The sequence below is a fragment of the Betta splendens genome, chromosome 17, assembly GCF_900634795.4.
Source record: "Betta splendens chromosome 17, fBetSpl5.4, whole genome shotgun sequence".
Classification (NCBI taxonomy): Eukaryota; Metazoa; Chordata; class Actinopteri; order Anabantiformes; family Osphronemidae; genus Betta; species Betta splendens.
The window spans coordinates 5985780-6000288 of record NC_040897.2 but is presented as its reverse complement, the minus strand read 5'-3'; the positions used below and the strand labels follow the sequence as shown (position 1 = coordinate 6000288).

The following is a 14509-nucleotide window of genomic DNA, read 5'->3' as shown; positions in this document are numbered from 1 at the left end:
TTCTTAATAATACACCCCCCCATAAATCCCCTCCTGCCACAGTTCTTCTTCTCCAGCCACTCATCATCCACCTGTTTTAAGGCTCCCTCCGCTTTGTTCTCCTCTGCTCTCTTGTCCCTCACACCCCGGTTCTCCTCCGGCACGTGTTCTCCTCGTGTCCCCGTTCGTTGTGCGCTGTCTGTGAGATTTGTGTTGGTTGATATGAGTATTTTACCTTTGAACTGCTCACGTTTCCCACACCCTGCACCAGCCACGCCGCTTTAAGGACCGGGCCTTGTGTTTTGATCTCGCCGTCATCGCCGTGCTTTTGGTTTCTGTTCTACATTATTGGGTGACGCTTGACTTCCCGCGTTTAACCAAAGTCATAACTAAAGGTTATGACGTGTCCACGCGTGGGTTCAGAGGACAGAGGGACCTGTAGGAGCAGGGGGACGTCCAGTTTCAATGCTGTCAGGCAGCTATTGATCCTTGTCCATCACTCACTCCATCACGGAGCAGCTCGGCTGACTTTTCGCCCTGAGTGATGCCTTGCGCACACACAGGTTGTGTAAAGCACCAAGAAGCTTTTCTGTTTTCTCTGAGTTCTCCCTCCTCCTCCTCTCTCTGTACAGATCCGGCGTTGGCCCTTAGTTGTGTTATAGCAGCTAAGAGCCCTGGGCCTTGAAGCCATATTGATCCTTGCCTGTTTTATTTCTGTTTATTTTTAGGAGCAACGCTAAGCAACCGGGTCTCTGTGTCTTTATGTGCTTAAATGTCAGTAGGTTGTGGGGAGATGATATATAAGCCTGTAAATACGAGTCTCCCTTTATAGACCATGAAAAATAAAGTGCAATTAATCACAGCCTGTAGGCAGCTTTTTAATACTTCAGCTGGCTGGGTAACCGCGTTAGAGATTCTCTGGCGCCATCTAGCGGACGCTTCAGGTACGTCGGCTATAAAAACACGGAGTTCCACGACAACGCATTTTAAGTAATAGAATCTTTATTTGTTTGAACACAGTGATCAGCTAAAAGACCGATGCCAACAGACGGGCAGGCTGCCTTCAGCAGAAGCAGAGAACAGGCTACAGTAACACGTTAGTGCTTATTGCCACAGTGAGAGATTGTTATGAGCAGTCACAATGTCTGGAAAAAGAAGTTTCTTACATATATATGTATATATTAAAAAATATATATTTCATTTTGTTTCATTTCAAGGTAAGTGTCATCAAAGATATGGAAAATCAGTATTTCCTCACTTTTTTATTTCTCATGCTGCGAACATGCTTCCAGCTGATTCTGACTGTAGTGATTTATAGCAACAATAGAAACAGTTTGACAGGTGGGACAGAAGCGTCTTCCATGTGTCCTGGTCGTAGATTCCACTATATACATGCAAACTAACACACAGATAACCACAGGCCTACATGCATGTGTTTGAATAGGATTCAGTTTGACATTACTGCCTCATCACTGTTAAATAAATAGTATGAACGTGAAAATGAATGGCTGCTGTACTGTTAAAAACTCTGAAGGTCTTGATATTTACTCAAAAAAAATATTCTGTATGATTAGAACTTTTAGTTTTTAAGAAGAAAAATCAAAAGACAGTTATGAAAATGAGTGTGTCTAAGGCATTTTTGAACATCGGCTCACTGGTTCCTGGGCGGATCGACAAACATCACGGGGTCAAACAGGAAACACAGCGTTTCAGGTGGTGGTAACGTAACAAAACGAGATGATCAGTCACATAGATGACGCACAACGTTAACGTCCTTCTAGGAAATTAATCTTAAACTCAGCTGATTGACTCATTATATTGCATAGCCAGAGCTGGCACGGAGCAGCAGCGTGACACCAGAACCACTCAATGGACCCTGTCATCGCTTGGCTTCGTATGAGTCCGATTGTCCAGAGAATGATCCCTTTCTCAGAGCTATTTTTGCATCACATCGTGATGATTGTTTCTTTTGCGTGTGTGTTTGCCTCCCTCTACACTTCAGACATTTGTCACAACTGGCAACACGAGCTCAAACATGCAGCACGTTGCAAAGCTTCTGTCGGTGGCAGGAAGTCTCTGGCATCACCCATCGCAGCGCTCTCTCTCGTCCGGGTTACTGAAACAGACACAGGCAGAAGCTTATAGCAGCGGAGCAAACAGAGGTTTTCACAGAAGTCCAGCAGATGCCATGAAGGAACACTCACTGTGTCGCTCCCCCCCTCCGAGCCCCTTCTGGGCTCAGAGCTGTAGTGCAGAGGAGAGTACACCCAGCTCCGGTCCTCCTGAGTCTGCAGTTGCCAAACACAGCCAGCAGGGGGCAGTAGTGGCGAGGAGACCAGAGAAAGAGGAGAGTTAAAAAGGCTGTGATTTACAGGCATCACCACAGTGTTGCATGCTGGGAGAAAGATCCCCTAATACCTATGGTAATACTGCATCTGTAGTTTTGTTATTAATGCGCTTAGTGGTGTGATGGGACTAGAAACAGGATGGACTTATGACAGAGCTGTGTTCAGCTTCTATGTGCTGGAACCTAGAGGCAGAAGCCTGAGGGGCCACTAAAAGCACAAAGACATCAGCTGCAGTAAAGTAACAGCAGAAACCAACATCCTGAGCCCTGAGCACGAGCTCATGATGGGCCGTCAGAAGCTGCTCTAAACTCAAATACACGTCCTGCTTCTGAGGAGCCATAGGCCCGTTGGTTTCTGATGATGCAGTGGAAGGTGGGAACATCTCCTCACACCAGCAGTGACTCCGTCTACTACAGTGACTCCGTCTACTTTGGCAGTGACTTACGTTGTAGCTTGAGCTAGAATTTAGCTTTCGGCGACCAAGAACTGGAGAGTACACCCAGTATCTGCCATCTGCATACTGGCGATGGACGGACACACACACACACACACACACACACACACACACACACACACACACACACACACACACACACACACACACACACACACACACACACACACACACAGATGAAGACAGAGATGCAAAAGCGCACGATACGGGGAATGAAACGAAACGAGGGAGAATGATGTAAAATGAATGAGATGATGTAAAACGATGCGTTCAGAAGCATTCACAGGCATGAACTAAACTGGAGCAGGCGCATGCTGTGCGTGCACCCTCTCACCATCACAGCTCTACCACGCTGTCCTGACTGGGCCACTGCCAGTAAACCCGGGAATCAAAGACACAGAGCAAAAAAAGCTTTACTGATTTCCAACCTTTATGGATTCGTGTGCCTTTCATGCTGCGGCCGACCTCATGTGAATCTGAGTGCTGCCTGACACACACTTACAAAGTAGATGTCGGACACCTGGACTTCTCCGTCCAGCGAGTTGTGGCTTCCGGACCCGGGCAGCTGGCCGCACGGCGAACGCGCCTCCCCCCGAGGCACCCGGGGGCTCGGAGGGGCGGAGGAGGGGGGCGTGGAGGGCAGGTGGTGGGGGGAGCTCTGGGCAGAGGAGCCAGGGGAGGTGGGGCGGATGGGGGTGAAGGCGGAGCCGGGGGGCGGGGCCGAGGCGCCGAGGCCCGAGGCAGGAAGCGCGGACGGGACGGAGGAACGGGGGACTGGAGAGAAAACGGGCAGCGTGTGGGCAACCGAGGGCGAGGTGAGCGGCTGGGTGGAGGGACAGATGGAGGAGGAGGGAGGAAGGGTGGCGGACGGGCTCGTAGAGGGGGGGAAGCCGGGCCGGCGGGGCTCCGCTGACAGCTCCATCACCGTGAGCTCCGTGCTCTTTGGGATCTCACTGTGGGACGAATCGACAGCGTTACTAACACACACACACACACACACACACACACACACACACACACACACACACACACACACACACACACACACACGTACCTGAGCTCCACCTCCACCGTTATGGTGTCCTGCTTCTCCTCGTGCACCTCCACGATCTCCTGGCGTGACCTGGAACGTGGAGAAGCACCGGGTCAGACCCACCCGGCCCAGTGAAACCTGACCAGCCGCAGCAGAGCTCACGCTCACCTGGCCACGCGTGGGGACAGCATCTGCCGCCTGCAGCGCGGGTGCTCCGGCGTGTCGAAGGGGGTGGTGGGGAGGGAGTTGTTGGAGGAGAGCGTGGTGGCGATGGAGGCGGTGGTGGCGTCTTCAAAGGACGGCGGCTCTCGACCTGCGGCACAGTTATGAAGGGGTGAGTAATGCATTCATCATTAAAGCAGCTGCATGTTCTCATCTGTCTGCTCGTGTGGAGCCCACCGCCGCCGTCCAGCATGGGGAATATGGAAGCTCCGCGTAGGTTCTCCAGGTTCTCCAGGTGTTCCAGGTTCTCCTGCCTCTCATCGTCGAGCGACGCCCGGCGCCCGGACGAACCGGTGCCGCCACCGGATTTGGTGAGAGTCCCCCTGCCTCGCTTGGACGGAGAGGAGCGCAGCGCTGTGGGAACAGGGGAAGCGTTACGGGGGAGGAGGGGGGAGGGGGGTGCAGAGCGATGTCTGGTGGCACTGCTCAACTCACAGGAGCTCTTCTTGAAGACAATGCCGCTGCAGAATTTGTAAAACCTCTCAGCGTAAAAGTCGGGTTTGTGGACGGAAACGGTGTCCTGCCAGGAGACATAGACGTTTTAATGTGTTTGTGTGTGTGTGTGTGTGTGTGTGTGTGTGTGTGTGTGTGTGTGTGTGTGTGTGTGTGCGCTCACCCCGTCGTGGATCAGGGACTTCCAGGAGTGCTCCAGTTTCTTAATCAGTCTGTGGGACAAGACCGGTAAATAATTTATTGGACTGGTTACCTAGCAACCAGCGGCTCCACCAGCGGCTCCACCAGCGACTCCAGTTCTCACCTGTACGACTGCAGAATGTCAATGATCCCGATGAACAGCAGGAGGCGCTCTCCTTTGCCGCTGACGGCGGGAATCGCCCCCATCCTGTGGAGAGGTCGGAGGTCATGGCGCTGCACGTCACCATTGTGAATTCAAGGTGATGGAGCGTTGCCTTACGTGTCATCGTGGTCCAGCGTGTCTCGGCACCTGGAGTCCCCCTGAATGGACTCCATGGCTGTGGAGTACAGCGCCCTTTGGGCCGCGGGCCTCTTCTCGTCGCCGCCGCTGCCACCGCCGCCCGCTGCAGCCGAGCCCTGACACTGACGCTCCCGCTCCGCTTGGGTCTTGTTGTGGACCCCCAGCAGCAAACTGTAGTCCATGATCTTAAAGCTCTCCAGAACCTGAGAAAAACGTGAAAAAACCCTGCTTTAGCAATTAGCTCGTCCGTTTCCGTTCGCCCTCGCGTCCTGAGGTTCTCACCCGACAGTCTCGGAGCAGAGTTTTGACCAGAGCGCCGTACGTGTCCTGGTCCAGTATGAGGCCGTCGGGGATGTCGGTCAGAAAGTCCAGGTCTTTGAAGGTGGGTCTGGACTTCTCCTTCTCCTTTTTGGAGGCCTGCCGCTTATACGTGGAGCCCTTCAGGTCGAATTTGAGGTGCATGCGTACGGAGCGGGGCAAGATGTTGTTCATCACTATGACTCGGATGTTCTTGCCGCCACACTGGACACAGTAGAGGCCAAAGAACTTGGGCAGCAGAGTCCGGGGGTTCTGGTTCAAGTTCTGGGGGACGAAGAAGGAGTCAGAGATATGGGGGGGGGGCGAATGCTGCCGTTCAGCGCGTGCATGTGTGCTGTGCCCCTGCTGAGCAGCTTAACCGGACTTAGACTGGGCTTTAGTCAGGTACCACCTCCTACAAAGCCACCTGCTGACTGGAACCAGCGCCAGGGGACGGGATAAAGGGGATAAGGACGACTAGGAAGGACCTTAAGATGACCTTTATTGCCAAACAGTCAATAATAAGGTGCAGGAAATTCTATTAATAATTATAAAAATTCTAATAATTTAACACTGGGGTTGCTTTGGCTTACCATGTAGTATCCAGGAAGCAGCTTCTGCAGAAACTCGGCCTCTTTATGCTGCACCGTTTTGATGATGAACTCATCGTCGCACGTCACGTAGAATATGGAGCCGCTGGCGCCGGGATTGGTCAGCTCGATCAGCGGCTCGTTGCACAGCGAGTACTGGAGAAGGCAGAAGCAATGGGCGTTAGCGCTTCGGATGGCGGGGGAAACGTCAAGTGCTGCTAGCTTGGCGCGACGGCGACCGCTAGCAGAAAGACTAACCCCAGTGCTTCACCTTCACCTTCGCCCTTGAGGACGAGCGACACTCACCAGATAGTCGTCCGGTCGGATCCCGAACAGCTCTCGGAAATAACGGAAGGCCACGGGGGCGTAGGTTTTAAACCTGAAGTCTGGGTAGTGGTGGGCCGGGGTGAGGTTGCTGCCCTCGCTGTGTCGGGAGGAGGAGGCGAAAGGAGACGGGAGGTCTATCAGACTTGTGTGTTCGAGCAACACAAACACAACGCGTGCATTCGTGAGCACACACCTGGGGAAGAAGATGCTTTCCACCACGTAGAAGTCCTGCATCAGAACATCTCGCTCGGGCTTGGAGCTGAGGTTGCCCACGGTGTAGCCGATGCCCAGTTGGATGGCCCCTTTCAAGGCGGAGGAGGTGGTCTGTAGGTGGAGAACAGTGAGAGAGAGCGGAATAAGGCGTGGGCGGCATTGTGACGCGTAGCAAACCTAAAAACCCATGATCAGCCTGCCTTCTTGTAGGTGGTCTCCCCTGAGGCGTCCACCCTCCTGTGGCCAATCTTCTTCTCATGGGCCGGACCCGCTCCGAAAGGTGACGGCATCTGGCACCGGGAGGAAAAGGGAAAAGCAGTGAATGAAATGAGGATTAAAACCATGCAGCAAATTCATACGGACGGAGAAAGGGAGAGAGACGGGCGAGACAGGCCTCTTACCTCTGGGGTCTGAACCCTCTGAGTGGAATCTGTGGAAGGAGACGCAGAAGTTACTGTAGGTGAGAAAGAAAACATGCCAAAATCTGCATTCAGGACAGAGATTCCTGTGAGGCACTGTGTGATGTGCCGTGTATATGTACTGTAAGTTACCAAATGTTAGATGATCCAGAACAGAAAGACAAAAATCCAACTGCAGCACGATTGTTGACTAAATGAAACAGGTAGCATTCACCAGTCAAAGCACCACAGCTAAATGGATCAGCTCGGTTTGTCCCGACAAAGGCAGCACACGATTGGCTCGCCTTCCTCTCTAATCTGGACCGTCACTGGCCGAGGCCTCCAGATCCCATCGCCTGCCAATCGCACGCGGGGATTAAGAGGACGCGAAGGACACAACGGACTGTGTCTCCACTGCCTACGAGAGGGGACGGGAGAGGAGGCCGCAGGGCGAAGCGGGACGCCTCCGCCTCCGCCTCCTGCAGCAGAACGGGCAACGCGTGGCTTCGTCGTCCACCCCGGGTCGTGCGAGGGGGAGGATTAAGGAAGTGCTGCTGACGGAGCGGGGGATAATGACTCTCTAAGCCACGTTAAAGCACACTCTGCAGCAGATGTTGCTGTCACCGAGGCCCGACAGCAGCAGCATCTGCATCCTAATGGCTCCTTATTGGAACCCATCATTTCATGTCACCTCAAAAATGGAGGATTATGTTTAGTTTAAATTCTTGAAGCCTGTGGCCTTTAAGATAAACATGCTGGTAATGACTGATTGACTGGTTCCATCGTTTTGTATATTTAATACATGTTGACACATTATTCACACTAGACTCTGGACTGAAGCGGTGGACTTTAGCGTTGCTTCCATAAAAGTTATTTATGGTGCAAGCAATAAACAAGAGACACTGTTGTTGTTGTTGTTGTTGTGGCACTGACAGGACACACACCTGTCACCTGCATCATAATCTGTGACCCACAACAATGAGTAGCGCACAAAGAGTCTTTGTGGGATTAAGGTCAGGTAGAAACGACGCGCCTCAAAGCTGCAGGAGCAGCGTGAGGGACGAAGGTAATGTTACGATCACCAGTCTGACTGCGAGTAATAAACTGGGATTTACTGGGAGGTCATAAAACTGGTGTTGGTGTTGTGTGCGCTGGACAAACCTTTCAGCCCAAACTTTATAGTTCTAGTTACGCCACTGATGTTGGACATCAACATGAAGATTAGCGTGTGTGGTTATGTAAGGCACCGTTGAGATGGTGAAAGGTCAGGGATCCGAGCCCCGTGTGTTCTACACTGATGCTGATGCTGCCTGCGCATCACAGACTCCAGCTCACATGAAACTTTTAACCCACAGCTCGCCCTCGTCCTCAAGCACGACACTCATGGCCATTTAACTCACATAGATACGGTTTAATGTGTGTTCTTTCGCCCGCGGCTACGTGTCAGCGGTGGACAGTAAGAGACAATACGCACCGGTGTCCTCCGAGTCGAGCTGCAGACAGAGGCCGGAGTCCGCCGCCTTCGTCGCGGCTCCGTCATCCGCGGGTTCCGCAGCGCTCCGGTCCATCTCCAGGACGCACCGCCGTGTCTCCTCTCCGGGAAGCAGATGATCAGGGCGACGCTGCGGTTCCGTCACTTCTCCATCGTGCTCGTGAAACGGCAGCCTACGCGTCTCCGGCGGCGTTGAGTCGTCGCCAGGCGTCGCGCTCGGAGGCAGCGGTGCGGATCACGTCTGCCGCCGTGCGTCATCCGCACGCAGCGGCTGGTGCTGCGGCACCACGCCGCTCCCACACGCGACGCGCCCGCTGTGTTTTACACTTACACGCTGTAATACCTTTTATTAAAGGTGTACATTTAATGAACACTGAACCAAAAGGTGAAAAAACTGCTCTGGAAAAGAAACGTATGTTCAAAACACTTTAAGAATGAGAATAATGTAAAAACCAGTTTTGATGCCTTCAATATTATATTGTGCTTTCTTCATTAAATAAAGAAAATAATGATTTTTTTGAGGACTTAAAGTTGTTTGACAAATATATAATTTTTTTTTTAACTTCTGTGCGTCTAAAAGGTGACTCATTAAAATCAGGCGGAACAACAGCGGACCTAAACCAGCTGAATGCTAACGGCTAACAATGCTCAGTTCTGTAAATCTGTCACAGCGGTCAGAGCTGAAGAAGCCAAAAAATAATGTTAAAGAAACAAAAACAAATCTTATTAAATTGTCTGACTAGATTTTCAAAACAGTAACAGATGCCAGATTTTACCAGGGCCAAACCATTAGCTGGGTTTAAGATTATAGCGTCATATCTATTGTAAAACAATACTAAAATAACAGACCAGGAACTAAAGATTGAGATTCACGTGATGTCATTTTAATACTTTTTTTTTCAGTGCATCTGAAATGACAATCTGTGTCTAAGACAGCATTCATTTACCATTTATTATGGCAGGACAAGTCATTGTACAACAACAAGCTGTTGGGTAGTTTGTGAGAAATTATTTATAGCATTGCAGAATTTGGTGCAAAACATTTGGCATGTGTCCATGCAACACAAAAAGCCATGGATAGGTGTTGTTTCACACTAATAAAGAACTAGCAGGTTTGCGATTAAAAGGAAGAATACGCTGTTTCAAGGTTGAAGGTTCTCTGAATGACTAGTAAAGGACTTTCACCTGCTCTTAGTGTTTGGTGTGTGTGCGCTCTGGAAAAATTATTTGCACGCTGAGGATCATCAGGTCTGCCCTCCCCAATGTAAGGTTTACAGAGAGACCGTCACTGGTCCAGATACACACACTCCAAAACACTGAAGCTCATGTGAATAGTCAGGACCTAGTATTGGAGGTAGGTGGGCAGGTCCTTCTCCACCACCTGCAGAGAAACAAAGAGAAATGACTGCAAATCTTAACGACATCAAAACAATGTAGTAGTGTTTCTGCTTCCGTTCATTTAGGAATATGCACATCATATTAATTACTAATCGACACTAAATGTATGTAAAGGTGGAGGTGCTTTAATAAAGCAGCGGTCCCCAACCTTTTTGGTGATACTGTCGGGTTTAACCCTTTGAGGGTAGCAGTTGGAGGTAAGACACATTAACAAGGCAAGTGTCATAGAAGGATTTATTAAAGGGATTAAAAAGGTAATTGTCCAAAATAAAATATTGTTCAGAACGACATAATAAATAAAAATGAATTAATGTAAGTTAAGTTTCGCAGCTCCTGAGTCCTGGGTTCCTGGGGTATTGGACCACTGGTTTACAGCACACAAAGCAATAACAATACAACTACTTACAACGGGATCATCGGTGGGGCCGTATCTCTTCACCACTTGTCCCTCTCTGTTTATAAGAAACTGATGAAGAAAGACGGAAGTCAAATAATTTCTATAGAAACTGTGGCTGGTAATTTATGAACCTTTATTTGGAAAAAATAAAATTGCTACATTGTTTCTAAATTAAACATTGTAAATTACCTTTGTGAAGTTCCATTTAATGGAACTGTGGAAAGAAGACAGATGTTACTACAACACAACTGTAAGGCTTTAGCACACAGATGGCTGCGTTTAGCTTGAATTGAAGCAGGTTACTGTACAAAGGACCAGGGACTCTTCTTGAGAGTCACAGTCTTTGTTGATCAGTAAAGAAGACAATTTTACTAAAATAGGGATTGTCAAAACTGTGAAACAGGTCTTAAGTTAAGCAAAGAGGAAGAATCATGGCAGGGGAAGAAACTGAAGTGGTACATTGCACACTATGTTCCCATTCAAGGCTTGGCTAAATCAAAATTATCTCATTCCAACCCCCCCCCCCCCATTGCAAAAGTGCAATGTGGAAAAACGTCATCAGTCATATTAACTTACAAGAACTCACCACTTTTACAAAACTGTGTTAATACATTTAGGAACTACTAAAGATTAAGATTCTGTGTCTTTCTTTTTTTAAAAGTTTGTTTTCTTGTCAGAGGATTCCATTAAATTAAAATGCTTGGTCCAACTGTGCAAAACTCAATGTTGTTTCTCACAAGCTCACAATAGAATACACAATCACACAAAGACATTACCCCCAAAAAGACATGTAGGATAGTGCTAAAATAACTCATTCTTGAAATGATCTATTATTCTAAACAACAAGCAAATAAGAGGGTAACTCACTTTCCCAGGGTTCCTTTGCCTTTGGGCTGAGCCTTCATCCACTTCCACAGAGGGTGAGCGTTGTCTCCATTCACCTCAATCTTGCTGAAAAGGTCAAACTCTGCGTTGTAGCCTTTAGCAAACTCTTTAATCTCTGCGTCAGTGCCTGGCTCCTGAAATACATTAAAACAATTGGGAAAACTTGAATTACACTTTAGAACTTAACGAAACACAAGGTCGATCAGACTGCATTACAAATGCTGTGTTCAGTATAAGTACTGAGCTGGACAATGATTATTGGGGAATAAAGTTTAAAGAGGAAGAATAATTTAAAACCCTAATAAAGTGATTGTACATTGTGAAACAAACAGGTAGTAAATAAACAGTTCATGAGTGTTCAGACCAGGCCAGAATGACTTGTTACCTGTCCTCCAAACTGGTTGCATGGGAAGCCCAGGATGCGTAAACCTTTTTCAGCATAGGAGTCGTGCATTCTCGCTAGCTGAGTGTAGTTTACTCTGGTTTTTCCTCATTTAGAGGCCACGTTGACTATGATGCATACATAGCCTCTGATAGGGGAAAACAAAGAAGTTGAGCGAAGACACTAATTCACAATATGACAGGTCTCAAATTTCTAAATAAGTATTTAAAAACAAAGCAGTTAGTCAAAAGCCATGACTCAACTTCCAGAGAATTTCACCTATGACATGGTTTAGACATGTTGCTCCATGAATGCTTGTAACACTTCATGTTGCTGTTGAGTGAACGGTCCTGAAATCATCCAACAACTGTTCATCCAGTGTTCATACTTTACCTGTATTTCTCCAGTGATTCCTCATTGCCATCAATGTCCTTGGCAGAAAACTCGTAGATCGACTTGGCGGTCTGCCAGTCTCCTACCTGAGCACACTGCACAAAAGGTGACAACAGACGGCTGTATCAGTAAACTGTGGCTAAAGTTTCATAAAACAAGATAAGATGAAGTTTATTCATGCCACGGTGGGGGAATTCGAGTGCCAAATCAACGCCTGATCAGCGTAGCCGTCTGTCGGCGTTGGCGGCGACACAAAGACTGTGCACAAACGGTGAACTTTCTCCTGCCTTGAAGTTTATTTCCATCACAAGCTAGATTATCACTGAAGATTACGAGCAACGCAAACAGTGTCTTATGACAACGCTAGTGCTGCAACACAGTCAACTGATAACATCGTTGTTTTCAAAGCACAGCACGCGGTGATTCAATAAATTCTACATCTGAGTGAAACTAGTAGCATTTTAGTAAAATTCTGCTGTTGGACGCTTAACGAAGTGTCAGCGTCGTCATTACAGGAGAGTTGACACACGGAGCTAACGTTAGCATTAGCGGTTGCGTCAGCATCGGACACATTTGTCCGTTACACGGCTTTTAAAAATAGACCTGTGCTTTAATGAGTAGAGAGATTCGTTCATGTTTTGACCACAGCATTCACCAGAAAACAAGAAAAAAAAGGCTAATTGTGATAATCTATGAACTCACCATGCTTCTCAGCAAACCTCTGGTCCCCACCAGACCCAACAGCAGTGACGGTCCCCTGAGCCACATTGAGGCTACGTTGAGGGGTCACGTGACTCGGAGCCCCGCCCATTTACGGCTTGCGCACCAATCTTTTTCTACAGAGGTCTACTTCCGGTCTGCCCGGGAGTCCAAATCATTGAGCACCAATACAATATTGAGGAAACATAAAACAGGAAGCTGCGAATGTGGACTCCAGGTAAATTTTGGAGCATCTTTACACTTTATTTATGCAGCAACAAACGTTACGTGTGCACCTACTTTCAGTTTGGATTTTAATCTTACCATCACCCTAACTGTAACCATAAACTGACCCAGCTCACCGTCCCCAATCCCACGTGCCAGTGGATCAGGAGCTTCCTGATTGACAGGAGGCAGCGGTGAGGCTGGGTAGCATCATATCTGGCACCATCAGTACCGGCGCATAGCAAGGATGCCCCCCACCATCCACAATAACACAATGTCTACCGTTCACTCCTTCAGGGTCCTAAGTTTTATCTGCCCCAGGAGCTGCTGATCATCTTTTACACGGCCATCATCCAGTCTGTCCTGTGCACCTCCATCACTGTGTGGTTTGGCTCAACCACCAAGCAGGACAGACACAGACTGCAGCGGGTGGTCGGTCAGCAGAAAAGATCATCAGGACTGAGCTTCCTTCTATTGAGCACCTGTACCGGGCCAGACTCAAAAAACGGGCTGTCAACGTCACTGCTGACCCCACACCCTGCACACAAACTGTTTAAACTCCTCCCCTCTGGCAGAACCAGCAGACACAAACCCAGCTTCTTCCCCCAGGCTGTTTCTGAGCTGAACTCTACACACATAATAATGACTCAGTGCAATTGAACAATATATGTGCAATAACCACTTTTAAACCAAGTTTGAATGTCACATAGTGAGCCACCGTTTTTACTGTTTATTATTTGTCTATATTTAAAATAGTATATAATTGTGTTTTTTCTGAGGGAACAAAGACCAATCAGACCACATGCAATTCCTTGGTTGTCCTGTGCAAACTTGGCCATTAAAGCTGCTAAAGAAGTCCAGTAATTGATAATGGTCATCACTGATGAACCTGTGAGAAAGAGTTTGTAATATTAATATGAGAAATACTAAAATGTAGCATTGAGATAATGGTGCCTTAGTACTTTGCTCTTGATTGATTTTAGAGTCAAGTTACTTTTACGACAATTTGTTTAAAACAAGAGTGTAATTCCATTGTTCTTCCAACAGAGTGCACTATCCATCTGTAGGAAGATAAGTATTGTTGTAAAAGAAGGATCACATTTAAGACATGATAAGGCTTCTACATGAATTCTGGTACAGGTATCCAGTTTACTAATGTGACAATGTTAACCCCAGATTTTAAGAATAATCAGTTAATGTATTTGTCTTTTTTGGCTTTTCAGACTTTTTTGTGTCATATTTAGAGATTTAAAGGATTATAGTAAAGAGGTTTATCTATGTAAATCCACAGAGACTCTAACCAGTCAAGCTTGAAAACCCGCTTTCCTCTTGTGAATCATCAGAACGTTTTACTGCTTTTATATTAGGCCAAGGACGTTCTTGTTCTGGGACAGTGGTTTGAAATAGCCTCTGGTCTGACGTTAAACTGGCACAACTATTAAAGTTTCCATTAAATCACATTGTGCTTCTACTGTACAAATGGACTATTCATATGTGAAACTGAGCACTGATGAAGGATTTGATACAAACGATCCAACGGAAGGTGCAAAGTAAATGTTGTTTATGTCTGTTAGACTATAGACACATGGGTTGAAATGTGTGTTTTCCAGACTTATGATTAACTGGTGGTTCAGTACAGTTTTTATGTCATTAGGCCTCATCATGACTGAGTGAGGTTTAAAAAAAGAAAGTAATTTGACCAAACCACCAGTCTGAACTGTGGTTTAAAAATAATTAGTGGAATGCTGCTTTCAAACTCACTGTTAGAGGAAGCTGCGTTTTTTTCTGTCCACCAACACACTCAGTCGCTAGCTCAGTATTTGGGTGACCACCGAGGTCATGT

General features: G+C 47.7%; 2 protein-coding genes across 6 annotated transcripts; both read right to left on the bottom strand.

Annotated features, from left to right (window-relative positions):
• Nucleotides 1–963: 963 nt before the first annotated feature.
• Nucleotides 964–8602, bottom strand: LOC114844934 (phosphatidylinositol 4-phosphate 5-kinase type-1 gamma-like). Of its 5 annotated transcripts, none has more exons than XR_003783785.3 (18): nucleotides 8270–8600; nucleotides 6799–6827; nucleotides 6598–6687; nucleotides 6378–6508; nucleotides 6164–6281; nucleotides 5861–6013; nucleotides 5253–5552; nucleotides 4950–5173; nucleotides 4794–4877; nucleotides 4653–4701; nucleotides 4472–4556; nucleotides 4214–4390; nucleotides 3983–4127; nucleotides 3836–3904; nucleotides 3284–3734; nucleotides 3116–3150; nucleotides 2184–2267; nucleotides 964–2095 (listed from the first exon to the last, which is right to left on the bottom strand). XR_003783785.3 is itself a non-coding variant. In XM_029132630.3 (18 exons), exons 1-18 carry the CDS (start codon nucleotides 8361–8363, stop codon nucleotides 2093–2095), a joined length of 2361 nt encoding a protein of 786 aa, XP_028988463.1. In that variant the 5' UTR covers nucleotides 8364–8601; the 3' UTR covers nucleotides 964–2092. The 5 variants fall into 5 exon arrangements, 3 of the variants coding, with proteins under 3 accessions (XP_028988463.1, XP_028988464.1, XP_028988465.1); XM_029132630.3 differs by lacking the exon at nucleotides 3116–3150 and adding an exon at nucleotides 2773–2847 and having other exon boundaries at nucleotides 8270–8601; XR_003783784.3 differs by lacking the exon at nucleotides 3116–3150 and having other exon boundaries at nucleotides 2184–2847; nucleotides 8270–8602.
• Nucleotides 8603–9149: 547 nt separating this feature from the next.
• Nucleotides 9150–12595, bottom strand: LOC114845018 (phospholipid hydroperoxide glutathione peroxidase-like). The gene is made up of 7 exons (XM_029132750.2): nucleotides 12445–12595; nucleotides 11743–11837; nucleotides 11353–11497; nucleotides 10950–11101; nucleotides 10272–10296; nucleotides 10092–10151; nucleotides 9150–9668 (listed from the first exon to the last, which is right to left on the bottom strand). The coding sequence occupies exons 1-7, from the start codon at nucleotides 12508–12510 to the stop codon at nucleotides 9630–9632; spliced, it is 582 nt and encodes a 193-aa protein (XP_028988583.1). The 5' UTR covers nucleotides 12511–12595; the 3' UTR covers nucleotides 9150–9629.
• Nucleotides 12596–14509: the final 1914 nt, after the last annotated feature.

Coding starts and splice junctions, on each gene's coding strand:
- LOC114844934 (XM_029132630.3), bottom strand. CDS start 8,363: ATGGACCGGAGCGCTGCGGAACCCGCGGATGACGGAGCCGCGACGAAG. Junction 6,828..8,269: donor GCTCGACTCGGAGGACACCG/GTGCGTATTGTC, acceptor CTCCTTCCACAG/ATTCCACTCAGAGGGTTCAG. Junction 5,174..5,252: donor CTCTGCTCCGAGACTGTCGG/GTGAGAACCTCA, acceptor CGTTTTTCTCAG/GTTCTGGAGAGCTTTAAGAT.